Raw genomic sequence first — 27,358 nt, 5'->3', positions numbered from 1 at the left:
ACTGTATAACAGTCATCATATACTCTCTACTATTATTTTTTATCAATGAGGATGTGTAAGAAATATTACATTGAAACGACAGAGGCTTGGAGAGTATTTAAGTTTTAGTGACAAGTACGCTATCGCATTGATTACATTATCCACGTACCTCTTATGATTTTGTAATCAGTAATGATCTAACTAATGCCCTATGTCCTCTTTTCTGAAATTTGTGCACTACATGGGTCAAAGTGACTGATACAAATCTTTTTTTTTTTTTTTTGACTGATGTGATAATTGACTTTTGATTCCACAGACCTCTTAAATACACAAACCCAGACAGGATTTCAGCTTTAATGCTAGTCAAGCTGACAGTGATATCTCTTTAGGGTTGAACCCATCTCTCCTGTCAGTAGAAATGTTTTCTAAAACAAGTTTCTTCATGGAGTCCCACAGTTCTTCACCTTACATTATGTTTCACCTTATGTCAATGTTTTCCTCTCTTGTTTTCTGAATTCACTTTTTACAGTTATTAACACTGTTGGCTTCATTCAAATGGCTTGGGATTGGAGAAACCCACTTTTTCGCAGATGACTGCAAAAAAAAAAAACTGAATATCATCCATATTGACTTTTGTAGTATCATCAATATTTTCCTTCTTCAGACAAAAAACCCAAATAAAGTAAAAATAAATAAGGTAATAAAAATAAAATAATTAATAAAGTTTACTTTCTTTATTTAAAAAAATAAAATAAAATAAAAACATATATAAAATAAATACATATATAAAATAAAAAATAAAACAAGCACAAGGCCCCTCAGGGACTCAATTATATCATCTGTTCACTGACAGAGCTAGAAACTTACTATTGTTTATTGCTGTTCTCTATATCTGCATTCATTCCACACTGCTTATTTTTAGCTGAACTGCAATATCTTGTCATTGTGGCAATATTCAACAAATATGCTTTTTCGATCCCAGGGATTCTCAGAAATGAAAGTACAAGGATTTTGTTTTTATTTTTGCTGGTGTTGTTTCATCATGTCTGATTCGTGTCTGTTACATCAACTGACCTGTATCTGTCCTGGATGTATCTTACGGCCATGCAGCATTGGTTTTGGACACATAGCATGTGATCATGTTGAATAGTGCTGGCTGTTCCAGGAACTGTGTCTAGAAGGCGGCTGCTTTTGGAGATACATGCAGCCATTTCAGCCAATCAGCACTGAGCAGCATGTGACTTGAATTAGCCAAAGGTCACGTGAGTTGGTATTTTTCTTTTTGGGTGAACAAGCTAAATTTTTCTCTGTCATTTGACAGAAAATTGACTGCATTGTATTGACTGTGCTTGCCAGAAATTACCTGGTTCATTGTCGATACACCTTGTGAGTGTGTGGTAGAGTGTTATCATCATAATTAACTAGATGACACAATGATCAAGCTGTAATAATATGATGAAAATATATTTGTAAAAGTCTGCCCCTCAGCTGACAGCTGCTCTACAGCCATTCAGAATAGACCAAAAACAAAAGTGAAATAAGCTGCCAAAGCAGTCTTGAAGCAAGTTAAATCTTCCTAGAAGTGCAGCAGTACATGTGTGATAGTGAGACGAACCACACAGAGAACGCATATAAAATGAAGACAGTACACCATGAGTACACGTGTCTTTGTGAGTGTGTATGTACTGCACGAGTATACAGTAAGTGTGTTATTAAAGTACTCTTCCCTATTGTAGGTTAGCCACTGAAGTCAATCAATATCTTCTATTATTTGCTCATCCAATAACTTTGTCTTCACTGATCCTCTTCATAAAATTTTTTACATTTGTCCAGCTCTTTCATTCATTTTTTTCTCACTTAATTCTGTTTGTTTTTCAAAGTTTGTCCACTGATTATCTTGCCTTTAGTTTCTAAATAACCTCAACAATAATCTAAAGTGCAACTGCTCTTTCTGGATAAGCTCCTGTGAAGAACTATGTAAATTTGGTTTTAACATTATAAATATAATGAAATATGTTCTATAAAATAGAGCCGTTTCCCACTTACATTTGATTTTTACATACAGCTACCTACAAAATAAAATTAATAAAATACTAAGAGCTGGAAAATTCTATAACTTAAGTATGTTCATATGAATTAATGTCTATCTAAATCAAGTAAATGTACTGTAACTAAAAAAGCAGCATCCACATAATAATTTAGTTGCCATGATTTTCATTTCAGTTCCTAAGAACAGACACACAGTATAATGATTAACTGATAAACTAAGTAAAAGTCTCAAAGTTTCAAACAGGAGTAACTGGAGTTCTTACAAGAAGAAATATTTCAGTTTTCCTTCATAGCAAAAATCTAGAGATAAACATCCAGTCCACAGTGTGATTCCTTACATTAATAGGAGTGAGCTCCAACAGAGTCTGCTGAACTGCATAAACAAACCGTGTGGGAAGTGGTGCAAACCAGAAGAGATTTCCTCAATGGCCCTACAGTTGGAGCAAAAACGGGGACATATCCGAGAAAAACATGGCAGTCACCTGACAAACTGAAAGCTACGTCAACAGTTTCAGGCAGTCTTCAGTGTTGTCCCTGTTCAACAGCGCAAAGAAAGCTGAGCTGATCTGAATGTGTACAGATAAAGGGGAAAAATGGGCCTGGTTGAGTTGCCATGGTGATCAAGGCATGGACAAATATAAAAGATGAAAACGGAAGGGTTGCGCTGGCGGATTAGTCATGATGACCCAGTGGCTTACATTTCCTCTGCATGCCTCATATGGTGGCTGTCAAAAACCAGAACAGCCAGCTGTAAAAGCACAACAAGCAAAATCTCTCACACACAATAAGAGTCCAAAATTAAACCACGTAGAAATGACAACTCGTGCAGCTATACATTTCTGAATACGTAGACAGAGAACCACATAATTCATAGCTGTCAACCTGCATTATTATTTCTAAGGAAGAAATCTGTATCCAGACAGGCTGAAACAGGCACACAAAAAGTAGGGAAACCCCACATGAATCATTAGATCCATGCAATAACTAAAGCACAGGTGACGAGCATGACACATCACATACTACCGACTTTGTACCTGAAATCCCCACAGCTTAAAAATACAGCTACTTCATTTTACTTAAATTCATCAAAATCATTCACAGACTTGTAAACAAGCATGAAAGGAAACTCTTGTTTGCACTTTTATGTCTGTTTGTGTCTCCTTTTAAACTGTTGTCAACTACAGGACATGTGAAGGGAGGTAGTGGTACATAAAAACACTGTATACCTTCAAAATGGAAATCCAAATGTCACAAATCACGAATACAATATTACATTATACTGTATATGTAAATATTCTCTGACTTTAAATGACTGTAAATGTTGATATAACTCACATCCAAAACTTCCATGTGTTATTTTGCCAGCGACATAATAATGATGTTGGTAAAACAGCCTGGAGCCCTCGGCTGTCAGACTGTGTTTGCTGAGCTTCTGCACACTGAAGTAAATCATATTAGTCAATTAACTCATTTGAAGGTTTCTACTAGAGGTCTACCTTTCTAGTAGAAAGAATGACATTCCCTTCTGCATTCAAGTTAATGAAATGCAAAAATTATTATTAATATGCTGTCTGGTGAATGAAATGCAGAAAGTATTACTGTAATGCTGTCTAGTAGATTCAGCATTGGATATGAACAATAATCTAGACTCCTGAATGAAATTATGTAATTGTTTTTTTTTTCTTGCTTATTGCTTCTCAGAGGCTTATTTTTTGCTTCTCACTGACTTCGTTTCATTGTCTCAAACCTGAGCCTATGTGATTTTTATAGAAATCATACTAGTTTGGTCTAAGCGTGTCATTCTAAGATAGTAGGAGGCCTTTAAGTTTGTCTTTCAATTGAAATGGGTCGATGAGTTATGTCTTAGAGATGACTAACTGTGCAGCTAGCAGTAGTTTCAGTTTTAATTACTGTGGTTATGAGATATTTGTCTCTGAGGTAGATGGCATTTTGAAATTAATTTAATGCCTTGGATTTTGTATAACCCACAGAACCTCTTTAATTTTAGTTACATTAGTATGTACTCCTTAACATTGGGCAAGAAATCAAAAAACAGGTGAACACTAGTTCAAAATGAAATGATGAAATAGTACCATCCAATAAAAGCCTTAAAAATTGACTATCAAAGTAAGTTTTTTTTCAATGCGATTGGTGTCACATCTTATACTATATCTTGTTATTTTATATATCTTATTATCTGTTATTATTTACTTCATTGGCTTTATGTTGAACTGAGACCAGAACAGCAGATACCCTTCCTACCATCACCCAGGCTAATCATAGGTTACAACAAGTCTGCTTGGTAACCAATGATTGCCCCTTTCAAGCATATTTAAAATGGGTGACAATTTAGAAACTCTTTGGTCTGTGTCATTACTATCCACTCCTATGATTTTAACAATATGGATCTGGGTGGATAGACACAATATTCACAGAAATGCAAACGATAGAACAGTCATCTGGGGTGGTATGTAAATATATGAATGACCAGAAGTTTGCACCATTGCCTTCCTTGTGATTGGACCAATAGTTGCATCTCCTTCAAGATGGGGATTATCACAAAGGCACTCAAAACTTGTGTACTCAATCAAAGCTTGACTGATATTTTTTAGAAAAATTATTTTCAATTGGAGTGATTTTTGAAGGTGTACTATGAATAGGCTGTTGAAAAGCATTAAATTACAGAGTCTTATTAATGACATGCTACGTGACAGGAATGGGGTGGGTACTATTGTAGGAGTCTAGACAACAAAGGCCTTTAATCAGGCTGCCCTGTGGTCAGTTTAGGAAAGCTGAGTACACAAAAAAGACAGGATAAAAGAAGTGGGTAGGAGGTATGGCCTCCCCACTGATAAGCAAGTACGAGACAGACAGATGGGAAGTAAGGTGCCCCATAATTCTGGGAGTGGAAGTTCTGAGTAGGGACTTTGCATTTTCCTTAAAACCATCTGGGTGTTAATAGATTAATTAAACAATCACAAATGGGCAGTGACCACCAAGGAAATTTTCTGGAGTCACCACAAGCCACAACAAGAAAAGTATAACAAAGGAACAGAGATAGCCTTTCAGAACATAATGCTAAAAGTGTGAATTAAACCATCAATTAAACCACCAATTAAACCATGAGGTGGTTAAACCATCTCTTCACAAATTTGTAGGCCAGTATTTATTTTGGGATGATGTAAATTGCATTCTAGGATTGTCTGGTATGTTGTCAGTTCAGATACAACATGGATGACAAACAAACCTGGGGGAAATCTCCATTCCGTGGGAGGTTGAGGCTGGAAAAGTCCACGTCTGGGAAGCCCGAGTACATATCCATGTGCAGATCTGTATTGGCGGTGGTGTTGCTACTGTTCAAGTGGTATTGCCTGGAGGGAGAAGAGGTTTAGTTAGTCCAGTTTACCCACTACCTATCCAAGTAAAATTGTTACTTTTCATTTTGTTTTCACCGCTTGCAGCCAGGGAAATTTACACTGTTGTGTTTCTAAGTGCAACCACAACCTTCTCTTAAAGTACAATAGGGAAACCCATAGAAAAATGAAAAGGTTGCTTGAAAGCATCTTATGTTACATTACATCAAGATTAAGATCCACAGCAGAGGGTAATGTTAAGTGAATACTTTAATCTTCACTAAACATTAAAACATTAACATCCCATTTTCCATTCTTCCAATCATGGTGTCAGGTTCATAGGGATTGACCCAAGGCAGAGTTATTCACACGACGTGGCTTGGTGTTCTCAACCATGGGCCAGCAATCATGACTGATTGATTTAAATTCAAATCACACCATGAGGGTGAGAGAGCAGCCTTAAGAAAGAAGCTGATCTATGACAACATGACTCCTGTGATTGTTTTCTTTAGTCCAGAAAGGCGAACAAGATTAAATTAAGGAGGAGGGTTTGATCACTTTTGTTCTTGATAGAAAACATCATTTGATCATTGGATAGATGGAATTTGGGAACCATGAATGAGATAAACGAGCTAAACAAATGTAACTGCAGTTAAATCTAGAACATAGTAGACAATGTGAAAACAGAATCAGTGTTTCAGCAATTTCTACCAATATTTCTTCTCTCTGAAAGAAGAAATGGGGACATTAGTATATGTATACAATGTGACACTTCAAGTTTGTATCACTATAAGGAGGGCATCAATCTACACCTGAGGATCCAGACTGTGATTCAAATTGTACTACAAATCCATTTTTTATCTCCCACATTGGTTTTTGGATTTGGATCCAATTGCAGAAAGGGGTAGAACTTCATGACGTGTCCATACATGTTCATTTTCATTGGTCAAGTAATTTTAGGATGTTTTCAAATTACAAAAATATTGCCCAATATTGCCCACACAAATTATGATGTGGATGGATGTTATTATTTAAAATCATGATTAAAATCATCATGTTTCAAGTCATGTTGAAAACTTTAAAAAAAAAAGTTTTCTTAAGTGAAAATTAGGTATGTGAAATTACAAGGTGATCTACATGCAACCTGAGAGCACCAAAACAGTACCTAACAACAGACTCAGACTTCACTCTGGGCCTGACTTGAGAAGCTGCTATCTCTAACGTACAACACTTCTATTCCAAAAGTGATGACTCGCCTTTTTCTTCCTGCTCGGCTCCATTCATCAACACAGTTGATACTGTTTGGGAAAAAAAAATACCTTTGGCCCCGTAGCAGCCTGTAAACCTCAATGATAATGAACATTTATTGCCTTTGAAATCCATACAATTATTTACCATGAATGAATCACTGGCGGCTCCTTGTGGCTCGCTCTTCATCACGCCGCCTACATGAACACATTGCCTACTCTCCTGCTCCACAAGAGAGGTGCAGATTCTGTCTCACATCTATCCCTATTACAGCAATTCACTTGCGAAAAAAGATGATCTCTTTACTTGGCATTCAGTGTTCCATTTAATGCCATGGGTCACATTAGTCAATAATTCTCATTCAGGTGGTTACTGACAAAAAAAAAATGATGACGTATATTCAGCTTAATTTTAAAATGAAAAAATTTGAATATGTTTATAGTCATAATGAGCGGTGAAATGAAATTTGAGCATAGCAAAATCAGTAGCAGTGGATTATTCAGTTCTCAGAATGATCATTAGTGATGATAACTAATAAAAATCACTCAAGTTGGAAATTCCCCCAAGCCACATCCCTTCAACGAACAGTGATGTGACAGCTGATCGGCTGAATGTTGTATACAGCCTGCAGCTTTGTACAGATCATCATTTGCCTGATAATGTTTAATTCTCTTCTTCAGAATAAAAACACATTACATTGTCCACGAATATAATAACATACAATTTACTAATACCTGGTTGTCACCTGCCAATTAGCTGGATGGCTGTTTATTAGTTATTTATAACTGAGAATCTTTATTTGCCGATGACACCTGAAGTGCTTTTCAAAAATGATATTACGGCTTTGGTATTGAGTTTTCTATTGATGTTTTGGAACTTTTCAAATTACAGCCAAAAATTTGATTTATTCTACTTTCCACATCTAAAAGGAGAAATAATAAGGGCTCATAGTCGGTTTCATAATCCCAGCACTGATTCATTCAGTGAACATTACAATTACAATTACATTACAATACGTAGTACAGGCATCATGCCATCATGCTACTTCCCCTACCTTTATGCATTCAGAGACATAGTGAGGTTTTAACGCCACTCATATGAGTAGATCATGTTGAAGTGAAAGAAGCATGTCAGTCATTCATTAACCGATGCAATAAGGTTGCTTTTGCTTTTCTTTCACTACTGTGAAAGAAGGCGGTTCTCAGTTCGAGTCTCGCTCTGTGTTTATCACCATTCTTGTGATAAAAACCATAGATAAATCGTGATTTTGATTACAAAACTACATTCGTAGAAGTGTCGAGTACAACCAGCCGTTTTCTGCGGTATTTGTTTTACACTGACTTAATCTGAAAAACACTAACCACACTCTTACGTCACAACATTACAATCATGATTCATATTGGGGTTTTTGTGTGTTATCTTTAATTAATAATAACATTAACAGCAGTCCCATGACAAAAATCCTTTTTAGTTTTTATCATATTTAGACATTTTTATTCAGTTGGACCTTTTACTCTTATCCTAAATGGTTACTAAGGTGTTGAAATTCTAGTCTTCTTGAAAACATCAGGTTATTATTAACATTCAAGCCAAAAGTCTTTGCTCATCTTTCATATCAGATTGATCTGATTATCATTTGATGAAAAACAGGTTGAATGATTGAGAACACAGCTTTGCAGAATATGTCTGGTCTGATGATGTCAATTAAAGGAATGCACAGACAAGGAGTGGTGCATTGATCTCGAACCACTCCCGGCCCCAAGCCAAAGAGTTGATCTTTTGACCTATTTAGGCTGTGTTTACCTGATGCTCTTTTTTACTGAAAATGGTGATGTTGTCTCTTAAATTTTCTGTGCTCACACGGTTTCTGAAACTATCTCTATTCACACAGAGTTGCAAACATGGCTGAAAACGCTAGTCAGAAATGTAAAATCAACATGAAAAAAATTTTTCATTAGGGATTCGTCAGGTCGTCATTGGAGAACCTTGAAACTCTAATGAGTCTGAAGCACAAAAAACAAAACAAACAAGTATTTCTCAAAACAGCTGGCATTTCTGCCAGGTTTTTAAAATATCCTTAGGTACAAACTTACATGTTCTGAACAGTTTAGCGTTTCAAAAAAAATCTGACTATGACAGGACTGTAAGCCAGTCAGATCAAGTCTTGAGATATACTGTACATAGCAGCACATTCAATTATAAACATACTTCAAAGTTACCATGACCCAGCAATTTCTGCACCCCCCCTAGGTTAAAAATATTTTGTAAAAACAGATGAAAAACTCAAAGTTGGGCTAAAAAACACATATTGCTGATAAGCAATAATTAAGTTAGAGAAACGTAACGACGAACCTATCGAGAAATCCACTGTATTTCAAAGTGGTTGCTTTTGATATTCAATTAACGTGTTTCCGGGGAGGAGTGAGCACAAATGTCAACAATAATTAAATAGGTAACGTTTGTCAAACTTGCCATATTTTAACCATGTATAAGCAAAGTGTTCACAAAAAACACCATGGATGGTAGGGTTAGAAGGTTGGCAGGGTTTGCTGGGTTGAAGCATCCTCTGGTGGCTGAGTTGTGTTGTCTCAACAGTCTGGAATATTGAAAAGTTTCTTCTTTGAGGCCCATGTTGCAGATGGCCATGACATCACACTCCCTACTTCTCCTCCTTAACTGTACTAAACATCGTCTCTTCTTTTATTAGGCTGACACACCTGCAGCAGATCCTAATCACTGCCCCCCCAATTACCAGTCTACTACAAAAGCCAGCCAGCGCATTCACTCAACAGACACAGACCAAGCAACAGCTCCCACAGACATGATTCTTTAAGTTAAGTTCTTCTTCCTTTGGCCTGGGGATGACCAGGATCCGGTTTTGGTTTAGTCTTTAGTTTTTAATTTGGTTTTGCTAGGTAGGGAGAGGGGCCAGCTTCGATGTCCCTATTGGGGGTGGCCTGCTCTCCCCCTCCATTCTTTTGAGATTGCCGGCATCCCCAGCTCCCTTCTGATTTGGTAAAGTACCCTAATTAAGTTGCCTTAAGGGCTGTTTATTATTTACAAACTTGTGTTCTTGTGGGAAAATGTTAATAAAACGGTTAACTTTTATTTTTGTGGTGTCCTCCTTCTATGTTGGGGTCTCCCTTTTTGAGTCATTGATTAATATTCTTAAGTTCTTTGGAGACCACAACAACCCTTGAAATGCAGTTCTCAAATTGATGGCCAAAATGCAACAAAGGTTTTCATGTTTCCGGTGAAACGTCGTTGTGTAAACGGCTACTCAAAGTTGGAAAATTGACAGAGGTCACAACAGCTGTAAAACCTCACATCACTGGTTTCACAAGTTTCTTCCACCCACCCCCCCATGCAGACTTCAGATGAAACTAGCAACTAGACGGTTCTCAATGATCTCTCACCCATACATCCATGTGAAATTTGCAGGGTTCTCCTTTTGGCTGGTATAGCACCGTTAGGATTAATTTAAGACAATTATATTTATCATGCTGTGGATTTCAAGACAAGAATGAACCTCACAATTGCCTTACTGTGCCTTATTATGTTTATAATGAGAATTTCACAAAAAAGAGAGAATTCCACAGCTCATCCCTAATGCCAACACCCCCATACATAAAACCAATTCATTCACATAGAACTGCCAATACCAGTAATACCATAACTTGTAGTTCTTTTTTGCTTCCATACTCATAATCGCACCCTGAGTAACTCTATTTAACAGGTTTCACGGGAAATGACATGCATGTAAACAATCCAGTAAATGAAATTTAATTGAAATTCTTAATATAAACATATTTTTTTAAAAATGGGAAACAGACAAGTACTGCTTCACAGAAGCCATGTGAGAAAAGAGAAAAGTTTAGAAAAATAGTTACAGTAAATATTTTTGTGTTTTCCTACATACTGAAAACATACTGGACACTGAAAGAGATGTTGCTGAGTCAACATGTTTCCTATAGTCTGACGACAGGGGAATGACACAAAACGCCTTAAACGGGAGGGCAGAAAGAAATTAATCTAAAACCCTTACTCAATAGCACCCTGAAGAAAGGTTCCTGTTTCCTTCAATAGATAAAAGACTATATTTTTCACAAAACAAACATGAGCGGAAGGATATGAAATGATTGACTGAATGCGCTGCTCATGAAAACCAGGTCATCAATTATAAAATTACTGTATAATAATGTCATTAAAGAGGTACAGGTAGAGCTAGAGAACACGAGGAACCAGGCGAGAAAGAGATGCTGAAATCAGCAAAACCTGAACTGCTTAAAAAAAACAAAAAAACAAAGTCAGTCCTACAGTTGCCCCGCTTACAGTACTGACCGTTAGATGAACAAAATTGAACATAAATATTAATGTAATAATTTCATTTATTTGCTTACTTGTCTTATTGCTGTTACATTACATACAAGAGCAAACATCAACACTGAGTGTCAAAAGACCATATTTCTTTTAATTATCTTCATTTTATTATCCTCTAAACTTGAGGAATACAGCCATGTGGATATGGCCAGGCAACAATGAAGTAATTAAATATGCATACACCATTAGAATAACATTCAGATGATACACTAAACTCAAATAGTACAGGCATAACGACTACAGAATAGGATGGGTTATGGGCAGATGGGACATTATGTGTGAAACTCCTACGGGTTGTAATAAATGGCTTAAAGCCTTCAATCAGAAACCTAGAGCCTTTTGTTATCACAGAACATGGCTCACCTTAAGAAACATTCTCAGCCGTCAAGCAAAACCTCACTGTCTTCACTTTTCATGTGCTCATGTCATTCTTAGTTCCATATGAAACAAAAATGAACTTACTGATTTCCAGATTGCATAGGGCAGTGTATGCTGTATCCAGCCTGTTGAGAGTAAGATCCCCACGAGCCAGGGGAGGCATATAATGAACTCTGAAAAAAAGAAATTAAAACGTATTATTCAACATTGCTGCATTGAAATGTTGAATTGAACATCTTATACCCAAAAGACATTCCTCAGGACTTCTACCTTGTCTATATATCTTATCCGGTTCCCGAGTGTACAAAAGTTGAAATTCGACCTTGACCTAGTTTTCTCAATGTCAAGGTCATCATCTCATTTTCATCCCCTCTGCTGCTAAAGTAATCTGCCTTTTGTTTCATCTTTTTATTTGCAACGGTTGCGAAGCTATTTGGTGGACTAACAAACGAACAGATGAACGACAGACGACCGCACAAACACTGACAATTACATTACTGCTTTGAAGCGGGATTTAAAAATGTTTTTTTAAAAATGGGAGAGATGTCAATCTTGAATGGATGAGGTTATCTATCTTTAACAACATAAGTGGTTTGTGTCTTATCCTTGATGCTTTGGGCAGTTTAACAAGGATTTCCTGTATCACACTTTTCTCATTTAAAATTCATTGAAACAGAACATTAACACCATCTTGGCACCAGTGCACTTTAGCAGAAACTATTGTGAACTATTGTGAAAGTTATATAATCTCTCAAGATTGAAGAGATAACGCTATTCGGTGTCAGTGCATGGTAATTGTTTAACCCTTAGTCAGTTGCAGTAGACCACAAACGTTTTCTCCAATGTTTCTCAGATGATCAAGTTACAGAAATTCTACATATTTGTCTATGAAGTATTTACCGAAGGGCAACGTCACAAGAAAGTGAACTGAACATGGGTATATAGTCTTAAAAAATTCAGAAACCTCCATGTTTGAAGAGGCCACTGAGAACAAGCTGCTGTCCAGCTGAGGGCCTTCTGGATGCAGGTAGTTCTTCCCGTCCATGGCCAGCGCTGAGGGGAGGATTGGCATCAGACCACAGATTCACACATGACCACCAGCTGACTTCGGCAATGCACCCTCTGACCTCCACCCGTGTGCCTGCTGTGTCCCAGATAGTGCTTTTAACAAGGACAAAAGCTCTCCATGACCTAAGGAAGACAGCAGATAAGGATGGATATAGAGAGATGGAAGAGAGAAGCAAAGATTATCATTATTTTTTGCCAGAAAACATGATGATCAATACAACATCAAAATGTGAATGTCTATAAAGACAGAAGAAAAGAAAGTGGAGATAAGCCTTGGACATCAAAATCAGTGAAGAAGAACTACACTAAAATATTATTTTTAATATATATAGTATTTCATGAGCTTTAATAAGCTTCCATGTTGAAAACAGACAGGGGTACGACAGAGAGGGACTCATATGCACTAAAACCCACACTGAGATCAGCTACCAAAACAAAGACTGGAGAAGCTCAGATTAAAATCTTTGTGAGTGTGACATCATCTTCTATTGAGGACACCTTTATTCCAACCGAGTAATGAAAGCACAGCATATAAGGGATTGCTATATTAATCTTTTATTCTTCACATATGCAAATATATTTTATCTTTTTTTATTAAAGCTTTAAATAAAATATCTATAAAATATATAAAATATCCTCCCTCATCCCGGAGGGACTCAGTCCAGCCGCTGTTCCTCCGCATCGAGAGGAGCCACATGAGGTGGCTTGGGCATCTGGTTAGGATGCCTCCTGGACGCCTCCCTGGTGAGGTGTTCACGTCCTACCACGTAGAGACCCCGGGTGGAGGCCCCGGGGACGACCCAGGACATGCTGGAGAGATTATGTCTCCCGGCTGGCCTGGGAACGCCTTGGGATTCTCCCGGAGGAGCTGGACGAAGTGGCTAGGGAGAGGGAAGTCTGGGCTTCCCTGCTTAAGCTGCTGCCCCCGCGACCCGACCCCGGATAAGCGGAGGAAGATGGATAGATGGATGGATGGATAATATAATGAAATATCCAAAAAAGTAGATTTTTTCCACTGTGATGTTGTGTCTTGCCTCTGCTTATTTTTTATAGAAGTAGTTTTCTCTGAACTGTAAAGATTAAGTACTCATTGTGGATGGGAACTCAAATAACAAAAGACTAATTCCAAATACAAGATGAGTAAAATAGAAAGAAAAAATATTAACTGAATAGCGTGTGGAAATGTGAACAAAAACATCACAAAACTAGTAAATCTTTCCAATATTTCCCCACTCCATGAAGCAGGTCTGTGTTGTGTCAGTTACACTTCCTCCTCTTACTAATCAATGCGTTACCTTACCACATTCCTTCCTCCAGTTTCTTTTTTTAATCTGCAACAGGGTAAAAGTCTTCACATTGGAAAAAGATGGGGCAATTTATCTTAATAGGTTAGTATATTCAAAACCTGTAAGGTAAGGCCATTTTAATCGTATGGTGCCAGCACATTTTAATGCAGGATAAGTTACAAACAAATGTGTGGAACCACCAAACAACCAACCGCAAACTTGCATACAGGAGGCTTAAAGAAAAAAGATATGAGCTATTTTCCGATGAAGCCTGGGACAGGACAGGCAGTTTGGGACAATCTGTCTGCAGAGAGCTCTGTGAGATCCCTGTGGAGTTGCAGAAAAGAGCTCAACGCCCTCAGGGTGCTTAACATGTTCTCAGGCATCAGTTTACACATCTTTCAGCTGAACATGGAGGCTATAGCTGACACAGACCAACTACATTCCATTTGCATTTAGTGTGAATCCACCTATTGTACATGCAGTATTACAATGTTTAAAATCTGGATCAAATGTCTTCACCGTCCACTTCACAATTACATCTGTCCAAATTTAACGCATTCACAAAGATACGCAATTTCCTCCGGGATTATTAAAGTATCTATCTATCTATCTATCTATCTATCTATCTAAGATGTTTAAGAAATTAATAAAAAAGGTGCTGTGTCATCATTTACAGAGGATGACATATGTCACAAAAACGGATAAAGGGATGAACATTTTCCAAAACATGTCTTTAATCATGTTGAATAATATTTGTAACTTCACTTCACGCAATTCTGTAAATCCATGGAATTCAATGGCTTGATGCCAAGGAGCTGGAATCTACAACTAAAGACTGAAGTCTGTGATGATTCTGACCACAGTATGTCATGCACATGTTTCCAGTTCAACCCCCCATACCAAAAACTGCTACTGCTGTGTAATGCATACATAAAAACAATGTGATAATGTCCTAATCTTTAAGAGGTTTTAATTTTGAAGTATTTTTTAACTACCCACTTATACATTAGCAGAGTGTATTTCCTTCTCTTAATGTTTATGTGACCATTACGTGTGACAACTGAAGCTAATCCAAGTTCTCCCAGTTTGCCTCTGATGGAATGCTCATGTCATTCAGTCACTTTTCATCCTCTAACTCCATTAATATCGATGATCCGTGTCCTTTCTTGGAAAACAGGGACTTTCTTGTCAAATGTTGCATTTTACAGGAATCATTTCTTCACAAATCATGCAATTTGCTGTCTCCTAGTAACAAAAAATGCCCATCTTTTGCTGTCCCCCTTTCCCTAATCCTCACCCCTCCAAGGAGTCTCTGAGAATAATCAATACTGGTTATTGTAACAGTGGTCCCAGATATCTCTTTCCTGTAAAGCCTGTCATTACCAGAAAAAATCCTCTTCTACCATTATAGTGAGAAGACGGGGTGATAAAGAAAAGCCATCAGAGGAGGAGAGGGTTGTGCAAAAAGGAAAACAAAACAACTACAGAAAATCCCCCATATTGGCACAAACAAAACAACAAATTCAAACAGAAACATGTACATAAGTTGCTTTATAACCGTAATGGTTAGAAATCTGTTATCATTGTTAGTCCTTGAATTTATAGCATTTGTACCACCACTGAAACAAACTAAGGACATCTTAGGAAGATACGGCCATTTCAAAAGAACACAAAAATCCTTTGTTACAAAGCAGCACAGATAAGGAGGGGCTCTTTTGCGGTGTAATCTTTTAAATCTGTTAATTACTTCAGATGGTTACTACTGGTTTTTGTACACCCCCCCTCACATGTGTGTCTCCTTCCGTCTCACTCGGTGGGTGGCCTGGTGCAAAGGCTTGCTCTAAAGGAGATAAGGCCATTTTATGGCAGTAAAATCTTTCAAATGTGAAACAAACCCATAGTGAACACTTCAACGAATAAAAACTGAATAATCTGTACAGATCATTCGCAAACATTGACATCAAGACAAATTTTTTAAAAATTTCCAGCGCCATGGATGCCTTCTATTCCAACCGGTTTGTCTTGACATTGTGAGTCACTCTGTCTGTGTCAGCCTGACGAAAGCTAATGTCTCAATTGCTTCCAAAAACACAATAAAAGTATTTACTATGCTATTTTTGTTACAGTCAACCAACATTTGCTGTAATGTCCGTCAGGTAGGAGTTGAGATGGTGTGTGGGAAGCAGGACTGTGTGGTTGAATGCTGGTGGCCTTTCATGAAAAACCAGCAGCAGTCAGAGCACATGGGGATCATCCAGGGAAGTGTGACTTCCTTAAGCTGCTAAGTCATGATTAACGCTCACGAGGAGAACAACTGCCTAGCCTTGCGTGTGCGACATCACTCTGACAAAAATCACACTCCCATGTGCTGCCATACATTATATTAAGCACCATAGGAACCTGGCCTCCATTTTTGTCTTTTTCTGTTTCTGTGTTTCCTTGAGACCTATGTAGGGTAAGATGTCTGTTTTTGTGGCATAGGAATTAAATTCACATTTTTTCCTTTCTCCTCTCTTGTAATTTTTCTCCTCCTTTTGTCACCTTAATCAGTGGAAATGAAGTGTTTTGTCCTGCCCATTTCTTCAAAAAATGAGCAGGGCAAGTCATAAAGGTATAACTGTATACTTGACATTTTATGGTATTATTATTATTATAATTGTTAATATTTTTAATATTATTATTATTCCCTTTCCCCTTATGTCTTAATTTTCTTCAATGTACAGTATATTGTCCCTGTTTCTGTTTGTTCATTGTATCTGAATGCTGCTCCAACATGTAAATTTCCCAGTTTGGGATCAAGTACTGTATATAATATCTTCTCTCTTAAAAATTATGTTATTATGGCAGAACAGAAAATTTAAACGTTATCTCTCACATGCATTCCTCTGCTTGTAGTCACATTTGTGTCATTCTTTTTCTTTGAGCTTCAAACCAAATCCTTCTTAAGGCAAAGATGAAATCTTTGGACACTCGTTTCCGCTTCATCTTCATTACCCACATTCTGAAAATCAAATCCAGGTGACATTTTAGCCACTGGCCATATGATGCCTGCATAAATCCAGCTTGTGAGAAGTTCATGACTGGAGATGCCAGGAAGAATTAATTTGTTCAAAGAAAAAGAGTAAAAGCTAAGGTATGCACATTAAAAGGGAGTGTATAATACAGAAAATTATCAGGAGACCAGCCCTCTGCTCACAACTACTACTCTCCTGCTTTAGCATCATCATTCACCACTCATTAATCTGAGTCCATCAGCATCACCAGTAAGCAAGTAGCTTGTTATACCTTGTTAGACTGGATGGATTCATTAGCTGCTGTGATGAAATATTTATAAAAGGAACAAGTTACTGCACAGACAAAAAATTGGTCGTCCATTATTTCAAACAACCTGCATTATTAATTGACACCTTTGTTGATACAATGCTTCAATGTGCAAACACACATGTATGCATGCATGAGGTATAGTCTCATAGATGTGTTTGAGATTGTACACATTAACTACCAAGCAGTTCCTGTTCCCCTCACTACAAACAGATTTTCCATTCAGTATTACAGGTATTGCTCTCAGGAGTTATGAATGGCCCAGTGACCATATGGGACACTGGATAGAGAACATGCACCAAATGAATGTGTAACCAAATCTGCTGTCTTATCAAAACCAGGAAATGGAAACAAATTGGATTTTAACAGTTTGCTGTTGTTGTATTTTGTCTGTTCAAATATTTATCAGAGGTTCTCTGGACTGGGACCAGACAAAAGAAGACTGTCATTTGAATGATTTGATCTGACTGAATGGCAGGTTGTGAAGGTTTGGCTACCTACAAAGGGACAGCATTTAATTCAAATAAGATCCTCATTAATCCACTCCAAGTAGCTATTCAGCACCATTTTGCCACGATGATGAACATCTCTGTGCCCACAAACAGCTGAATGACATTAAAATGATTTATACATAAAGAGGGACTTAGCCAAGCTCTTGTGGCTCAGATGATGGCTTTACTGTGGTAAATAAAGAACGACAGGCTGTGTGCTCTCAGCCAGCTAGCAAAAAGGGAAGAGTTTGACAAACAAAGATAAAGACAGAGTTGTGCAGATAAGAAGAAAACAGTTATAAACAATGGTCTGTAGTGGCTTGAAGACACAGATTTAACTGAAAATTGAATAAAAATGGACTAAATCAAGCATGATTCACTTAGTATTTTAGTCCTGATTTACTGTCATGTAATTTCTTTAGAAAACAAGGATTGTGATGCATGCTTGCTGTGTGCATCATGCTACTTTCTCTGCTTCAACATGTTAAATGAACATATACAAGCTGATTTGACCTGAATATGTTTTGTAGAGAAAGTCAGGCATAGCATTTTTCAGAATTAGTTATTGATGCTGGTGCTTTTAATAGCAGACTCTACCCGTGCCAAACCTGCCATTGTAAGTGTTCAAAAGCTCCTGTGCTAGTAGCATGATATTCCCCTTCCCACTCTGTGCAGACTTGTTAGCTCTATGGACAACTGAGCTAATTAGCTAAAGACAGCAGCCTTAAGCGCAAGTAAGGAATTACTTTAGGAGGGAAATAAAGCCATCTGTGGATCAGGAAAGGAGCTTTTCTTCTCAAAAGTTAAATGTTTTGTAAGACATAACCTCCACCTTCACTTAAACAATTTTCTTGAGCAAAGAGGCCAACAGGCATGTCCCTGTATTCTTCAAGGTGTGGTGTGCATGGGGAATAAATCAAAAGCACACTGCACTAAGTTTTTTTTATTTATTTCTGCATCAGATGCTTCACATGTTTGAGCTACAGACCACTCATATTGGCCTTTCTTCTCAAAACCTGAACAATCTTGTCCATCTGATTAAAACCCACTGTCAGCAACTCCACGTTTTCTTAGTTACGTCAACCTCTCCATTTCTATGACCGGGCATCTTTCTTCATTTTAGTGATTGCCTGCTGTTTCCCAATTTCCATCATGATTCCCATCTGGTTCCCATGCTGGCTAGTTCAGATCTCCATGGCCGCATTACTCTTAAGAATACTGTCTGTTATTCTTAAGACTATTCTTCCCACTGCTTGTCTGTCAGAGCAGACAGGTAGCAATGGTTTGTGCCTCTCAACCACCCTGACCCTCAGATGGGTTTTGCCACTGATTGGAGCCATCTGACTCCCTGACTATGAATCCCCACCCACTGCTCACCCCTCTCAGTTGTGGTTATATGGAGTCAGCCATAACACCAGGCAAAAGCTATCAGATGCACATTTCACAAACAACATAGCACAGGAAACAGAATGTGGAATGCTAGCTGAGTGTGCCAGATAACAGTTTCCAAACATGCACTGGAAGAGGATTCATGGCTGTTGTGATCTTCCAAAAATGAACTGAGTTCAAAATATCCAAACCTATTTATCAACACCAGGCAAGAGGAATTACTGAGCATTTACTGAAGGATAATCTAAAAAAATACCTGGAGCAAACCTGTGCCACTAAATCTAAATAACTTGGATTGTAATTGAACGATTCTACCATCAGAAAATGTTTATACTTCAGTCCTGCCCTGAAAAATACAGGGCTGAGTGAGATTCTTGTTGTGATATCTTAATATTCGTTACTCTAAACCCTTTCCTGCCACTGCTCAAATCACTCTTCACGTTTGAGAATAAACACACCTTATCTGACTATGCTCCATACGTACAAGAGTCTGGATTCTCTGTCTGAGCACTTTGTTACAATACCTTAAGTCCAGTTCTTTGAGAATAATGAAGCTGATATCAAACCCAAACAATTAAAGCAGTGTAAGTTTGTAAACCAGGAAGAAAACCAGTCAGAGAGGCATTCTTGAAAAATGCAGAATGTAAATAAGATGGAAAGTTAAAATAAAGCATCTGGTTAAACACTTTAGCTATTCAAGATATCACTCTATCCAAGCGCAAATTAACCAAAAAAAATTACTTCAGGCAAAATTAAATTTAGTCAAATTGGCAAAAAAAATTGAGGTAGTACAGTAACAAAAAAAAGACAACTAGCAAAACAGAACATCAAACTGAACACAGAATCCCCGAGTCCCTCACAGCTGATGTCATCTCATTTTTGACAAACTGTCCCAATACGCGACCAAGTTTGGTCTAACAGACAACTGAAAACGCCGTACAACTGTCACACAACTGGACAGGTGGAAATGTGTTACAAGCAACTTTTTTATTTGTGAACAATGTGCAGAGTTTCCATTTGAATTTTGGACACATGATAGATGTTCAGTGTCGGCAAACATGCAGGATCGGTTCAGAAACTGTTTCCCAGTTTTTCATATTTGGCTGACAACTCTCAAAGAAAGCATGACTCTCAGGTCTAGACAGATAACATGATTACGCCAATGTGATATCTTCTGATAGAAAGGCTTACAATTTCCACTTTTATAAAGTTACAATGACTGTCGAATAATTCTTAGAATAAAAGGAAAAACAGGCTTTGTTTGCTCAGTTCAAATCGTTGAAGTCTCGCCTGATTTTTCTTCTGAAATTCAAGTTTTTCCAGAGTGGAATTTATACCATCAAACCAGAAGTGTACTGTGTGAATATGCAAAGCACAGAGCTATATTTACCCCTTGTGTCTGTCACAGCTCATCCCCCAAAAAACAAATATCATATGAATCTGATTTGGAAAACTTATATTCCTCTTCACATGATCGCCGAGAAAAGGTTCCATCAGAATAAATATTTGGTTTTAGTCCAACTAAGGATGCTCACACAAGTGTTTCATCAGTATTCTTCAATTACTAGCAGAAACAGGAACTGAAAAACAAATATGTTTGACTGGTGTTTTTTGCCCTCAGATCTACCATTGAGACAGCAAACAAGTCAGGACATTGATGTCTGCACTGCTACTTTATTAATTTGGATGCTGGATTCATATCAATGACAGAAGCATCAATGGTCAGAGGCAACAGCCTTGGGCTCATGTACAATTTGTTCACACTGATGCCAGATCCAGGTCAAATACAAAGCAGATGTGAGAACTCAAGGCTTAAAGATCAGATTTAGGAAATAATTGCAATTGGGTCACTTCAAAAGGTGTGAAAGTAGTATGACCATGAGGATACAATAAAAACACATGAGGATAGAATAAAAAAAAAACCCTCATAAATTCAATCAACCAATGTCATGTAAGAGTAATCGAACAAATACAGGAGTTAACATAAGTGAATAAAGCTAGCTACCAAAGGTACAAAATTCAAATAAGCCAGAGGGAAACAAATCAAAAATTGTCTCCATGTTAAAATGACTCTCGCCTGGCTTGTGGCAAATGTTGTCTGTCCCTCATGGATACATTTAAAATAAGTATGCTGGAGTTCTATTTACCATCAGTCTTTTATAAAATAGTAACAGCAAATATTACTTTAAATTTCTTCACAACCAAACACAATTCAATAAACCACTAGCCTTAAAGTCACCTCTCATGTAAGTCAAATAACCATTTTGTGTAATCTTAACAGAAAAACGCAAATATTACTGCCACATGGTACTTAATATCTACAGTCTGACTTTGAATTTCATTTTACTATGAAGAAATCTGCTAGTAAGTAACTACATCTGATTATCCTTCAATCCTCATACATAGGAGCCTTCTACATTCAAGATGGAGAGGGAAAAGGAATCCAGTCACATAATGCTCTCACAATATGAAGGGTCTTGATATCTTTATTTATTACACCACTGCACATACCTTTTTATATTGTACATATCTGTTTATTGTGTATTTTATTGTTAGTGTTGGTTTAATGTGTATTAAGTCTGGTTTTTGGTCTTTGCACTCTGCATTTCTTTTTTTGCACCAATCCTGCTTTAAATGCCCCTTGGGAACAAATAAAGTTTTTTGTATTGAATTGACTCACTGCTATGAATGTGCCCTGATCAGAGTTGACCCTCCATGTTTTATCAGGTGCATTGCTAAACGGTCAAAATGGGACAGCACAAATTAGATGTTTCTGTTTAAAAAGCATGACACAAGATTACCTTGGGTTATCAAATATGCTCTGAGGCCCGTGGGGGGAGGAACAATCTCTGACCACCAATTCTTCAGTTGCTTCCAGCAGAAGGCTGGAAACATGTCTGACTATAGTTCCACATTAATACCTATATACTGTATATATACCTGCACATAACAACTTCTTTTATTAACATCAGAAAATAAACCACTCGAGATAATGGACTACAGGCACTCAACAGGGCACCATGTAAGAAGATGAAAGAAAAAAAATTCTCTGTAGTTACTTAGGAGCCACAGTGATTTTTTTAAATCTGGATCCTACTATGTTGATTCACACATTACTCACATTTACAATGTTTATGGGCCCGTCGGTGATAATCAATTCTTTTACTTGGATGTGGACTGCAGGCCCTGAGCAGCATGTCTGGCAATTAAAGTTAGCGTGGTTAGTCATGTCCAAAATGATGTTGGTGACTTACAAAAATGATGTTAGTGACTTACAGACAACACATTTATTTTGTGTGTGAGTGTTATAGTGAACTGAGTTTGATGATGTCAGCAAGTGCACCAGATGCTTCACTAAAGCAGTCTAATGCTGCGCATCTTCAGATTTATGGAACACTGCATTTGCAAGCGGTGCTCTCCTTATGTGCAAAAATCTATTTGCATATACTGTATTTGGACTTATTTGTAAAATTTTATCAACAGCCCCCACACTAACTACTTGCTCTGTCTGCCATGATGACTGGAGGGGAGTGCACATTGTCGCTTTGCATTTAAAATGCATGATTTCATCACCCAGAGCAGACAACCCTTCTTGTACCCCACCGACTCAATTTAGCACCAACCACTTGAAAGTAAAACCTATGCTGGAATGAACAACCGTAATATAAATAATAATAGCAGCACTGTTTGTCCAGGAGCGTATCAACACTTCGTTTGGAATCAAAACAAATTTGTTACTGGTTCATTGTGACCCTCCAAGTTGCAGGTTATATGGCAGCTTTCAAACAACTTATTTTTCTTTGCTTTTTAAGAGGATGGTTGTAAATTCAATATGACAAAAGGATACACGGGGTATACATCAAAACTAGTACAATAATTATTTTTAAGAAGGATGTTGAAGCAATTTTTAACTAATAATTACAGAGGAATTACAGGAGTACAACATTTTTTACTGCCTTTGGGTCATCTCTTCCAGAGTTTTTATGTAGCTTGGTATCCCTATAGCTTGATATTCATGCAGCCTTCAGATATGGGTACTAGCTGGCCATGAGATACTCAAACAGCCTATCATAAAAGACACATTTGTTTCTTGCCACAGTGCGGATGTCAACAATATGGCCACATATTACCAACAACTGTCATTTGTTCTTTCACTCTCTTCTTACCAAACATCCATGTTATGTTTAATACATGAACCATTATCTAATGAAGGCCACATTCCAGGAAATCAGGAACTGAATCAAACCTATTACCTAGCCTGGATTCCCCTCCTCCACTCCACATATTTTACTCTCACTCTAATCAGTCTATGGGCCATAAATGAGATTTATCACTGGCACCAATCGGAGGCGAGAAAGAAGGGCAAGCAGAGACGAAGAAGGAGTGAATGGAGGCCAAGTCACAGAGAGCAGACAGCATGAGCCACATTTGAGGGATGGATCACAGCTGTTTGGGTTCACTCCACCAGGGAGTGTATCAAAAACCATGTATATGCTATTTCCCGCTGATAATAACTTCAATGAATAACACAAACTGGGTCCAAGTTTTATAAACTATATTGAAGATATTTTCAACTCTACAAAGTTTTGTGAGTTATTAATCCAACTTTGTGAAACAGACCAGTCACGTTTATGTATCACTCTCATCGTTTTTCTATCAAAAGATGTGGGGTATGACCATCAGATGTCCAATCAGAACACTAAAATATAATATAGGAACTGTGCATAGCACTCGCTGCACATTTACAAAAGAGCATCCATCAATAGCAAGGAAATAAGACAAAACAGTACCCACAGCAAACCAATGAGTCGAGGCTTGTGCAAGGCCTGACTAGCCTTGGCCGGAGGCATTAAACACAAGGGAAAACGTGACAGGGAAAATTTTGAGGAAGAAAAAGAACAAGGGGGGTCTGTTTTGTCACTCTTGAGTTAAACCCGAACATCCCAGTCTTTTTGCTTTCGTGTTCTTACCTTTAACTTTACAGGACACTGGTATTGAATAAATAGTACAAGTGATATTTTTTTTACACAGAATTCTTCCTGTATGGTAGTGGCTAGTCATCATAGTAGTACAGCTTTGTGTGTGTGTGTGTGTGTGTGTGTGTGTGTGTGTGTGTGTGTGTGTGTGTGTGTGTGTGTGTGTGTGTGTGTGTGTGTGTGTGTGAGTGTGTGTGTGTGTGTGTGTGTTTCTTTGAGCGATACCCACACAGCTCCATCGTCTTAAACATGCACGTAATATAATGCTTTACTTCGCCCCTACTGCCTAGCAGAATAAGGCCAGTTTATCATTAAAAATGCTCTGTGAAAACTACATTCGTTTCCAACAAACAGCGACTTCTATTTCAGCGTCAGTGACCGTCTGACGATGTTTGCTTGTTTATACTTTAAAATGGGATGCGTGTATTTAATTGACTTTCGCTTATAAATGCTTTAATAGTTGGGATTGGTTTGGCTTTCACCGAAGAGACGTAAAGAGGCACAAAGGTCAGCACACAGCACAAAGGGAGGCAGCCGAGCTCTGCGTAGTGTTATTGCAACTACTGTTAGCATAACTCAACGACATACGATGTATTTTAAGAAGCGTCAACGAAGAAACACCCACTGTCCATCGAATATTTCATCATTTTCCTTTTTAATACATCCGCCATTATTGCTTGAGGGAAAAATATCGCAATATCCCACGATAAATTGCTAGAAATACGCTCAATTTATATAGCTAATTGTGCTATCTAGGTTAGCGTACGCAGCTCGTACTCGTTTTCTCACTTTGGGTATGCTCGTTTTGTACATTGCCTGAAAACATTTTTCTGTCTCTGTTAAGAAAATGTCGATTATTGTGTTAACAACATAAATGACGTAGTCCACTGTCATAAACGTAATATTAACTAGACAAATTTTGATGAGCTACTTCACTTGCTTAGTAGCCAAGATCAAATTAATAGCTTATTACTAAGTAAATAGTCAGCTGGCTTTGTTAGCTGCTGGCCTTTCTTGATAGTATCGTAATAATACTCATACACCACTAACACTACACATCGGTCATTAACTAACGTCTTACTAACTCAACAACTTTTTTACCTCAATTCATTAATTACAACGTAACCAATAACATATCCTACTACTGTATGGCGTTTAACTCAAGGCAGCCGCTCAAGAATCGGCGTAGCCCGTCGTCAAAAACGTGCGCGCCTAGGAGAGGCTACCCTGAACATCTAGAGAACTGCCGATGTGTCGCTCGCCTTTTCCTAATATCCTCGAATTTCACTCACCGTTGATGTGTTTGCTATTCTCAATCCAAACCCCGAGTAAATTGGCCGCCTTTGAACGACAACTCGGGCCAAAGTAGCCGCGATAAGGAATTTTATCCAACTTATTCTTCTTAGTTGTTTTCTCCACTTCCTGATAGAGACGGTGCCATTTTGAATAGCGAAAAAATATTTCCGCCGTTGTCGTCACGCGCAGTGCCGCAAGCAGAAAACATGTAGGCCTGAAATAGTTGATCACAGATAGAAACCACCGGTACAGGTTAGACGAAATGATGGGGGATGTGGTTCAGATAGTCAGATTTAAGCCTCAGTTTATTTATACCAGCACATTCAAGTGTAATAAACAAATGCAGTTTCATTACATGTAATTAAAAAAATGGGTCGGACATATAAATGACCTGACCTTCTGATGTAACTAACACTAGAGTGGAAAAATAATTTCCCCTACAGGAGATGAATAAAGTTGATTAAATTTAACTTTCAAAAATTTTTTTATTTCATGTGTCATGAAGACATTGTAATACATGAATAAAAATTAAGTGTCGTAGGTTTGTGGTAAAGCGCAATTTTTAATGTGATTATGGGCTAGTTGTGGATCTCAATAGTGTGATGAGGATTGATGACTCTGAGGGAGAAACCTTTCCCCATCTTGATCATATCAGAACAGAAGGGATGGAAAAAGTTCTTGTTAAGCTCCCCATTTCTTCCTGTACAGCCCTCAACAACCACCTCTAGGTTGTCCAGTTCAGCCCCAACCTCAGCGCTACATTTCTTCATAAACTTGATATAAAGCAGATTATGTACTGTCATTGTGGACGTACCGCAAGAGTTATTCTGGTGACTATTTTGACCGACAATGCCAGACAAATTAAATTAGATCATTACGTTAAAAGAACATGAAGGCCAGATAAGTAATAAAATTATTACAAACAATAAAACACACACAGAGACACACACAAACATACACGCACACACACGCTCACACACGCTCACACACGCTCACACACGCTCACACACGCTCACACACGCTCACACACGCTCACACACGCTCACACACGCACAGTTTCCCCAGTGAAAATTGGCAAACCGATCAACCAATTTATGGTATACAGTAATTGATAAATATTTTCTCATGAATGAAAGTCTTCATTGTTAATCACTAAATATCTGTCACTAATTGTATTTCATTTTTAAAGTTTTGTATCTTGCTTTAAGTAGTCAGGCCTGGATTTCCTCCGCAATGCTGTGAACTCCACTGTTGCAGCTTTGACAGTTTATAGTGAAAAGTGTCCACTGTGTGAAATTACAGATAACTGAGGAGAAAATTCATCACACAAACAAAATGGTATTTACAGGAATTAATACCAATGGATATTGAAATTACTATTTGTACACTGTATATACATTCTCCAAAACTAAAAGTTACTTCCAAGTTTCATATAAAGTATTTAAATGAAATTGCTTGGGCTATTACCAGACAGACAGCAATTGCATAAAAGCATATTTCATTTGAGAGGCTAAATAAAGTATGTGTTCATCCTATTCCTGCAGGTCGCTGTCCCACTTTGGGATCCATCTGTCCATTTCATGTTATTGAGCGGCAGAGCTGGAAGAGCTCCAGTGGTTTCCAGCAAACTTGCACTGCTGCTGTCTTCCTGGTATATCAGTCCCCTCTTTCCGAATAAAGGAGGGTGGTGGGAAGCAAAGGGACAATGTGTGTGTGTGTGTGTGTGTGTGTGTGTGTGTGTGTGTGTGTGTGTGTGTGTGTGTGTCCCTGCCTGCAAGCGTGTGCGTGTGTGTGCCTGGTCTAATTGAAGATGCTGCTTATGAAAGATGCTGGCAGTGCTGTGCTTTATTTTCCCTGTGTGATATGGTCGCATTGTTTTTCACCAGACATTAGGAGTTAGTTATAACTTCATAATGCATATTAGATCATCTGTGAAGACAGCATAAGTTATCAGTAGCTGTGCTGCACAACAAAAACAAAACAACAAAATATCTACAGGAACTAGTGATCAATGCTAAGAAAATCTATGATCTGGATGCTGTACCTGCCATTCTGATTCCTTTTTTCCCCCATTCCATTGGAAAGGTGTCTGCACTTTTAGTTTGAATTTGGCGCACCCCACTGGAATTATGTGGCAAACA

The 27,358-nt window shown here is 37.9% G+C and overlaps 1 protein-coding gene across 2 annotated transcripts in view; it reads right to left on the bottom strand.

Annotated features, from left to right (window-relative positions):
• Positions 1-25,356, bottom strand: part of sbno2b (strawberry notch homolog 2b) — a 58,652-nt gene extending 33,296 nt beyond the window's left edge. For both annotated transcript variants that reach the window (XM_068319979.1, XM_068319980.1), the window contains exons 1-4: positions 25,214-25,356; positions 12,352-12,578; positions 11,472-11,560; positions 5,276-5,399 (exon numbers count right to left, since the gene is read on the bottom strand). In XM_068319979.1, coding sequence (XP_068176080.1) covers positions 5,276-5,399; positions 11,472-11,560; positions 12,352-12,459 — 321 coding nt within the window. In that variant the 5' untranslated portion in view covers positions 12,460-12,578; positions 25,214-25,356. The remainder of the gene's footprint in view (positions 1-5,275; positions 5,400-11,471; positions 11,561-12,351; positions 12,579-25,213) is intronic.
• Positions 25,357-27,358: the final 2,002 nt, after the last annotated feature.

This window comes from Antennarius striatus, chromosome 7 (genome assembly GCF_040054535.1).
Source record: "Antennarius striatus isolate MH-2024 chromosome 7, ASM4005453v1, whole genome shotgun sequence".
NCBI classification, from domain to species: Eukaryota; Metazoa; Chordata; class Actinopteri; order Lophiiformes; family Antennariidae; genus Antennarius; species Antennarius striatus.
The sequence above is the reverse complement of the archived record's forward strand: the minus strand, read 5'-3'. Positions and strand labels throughout refer to the sequence as shown.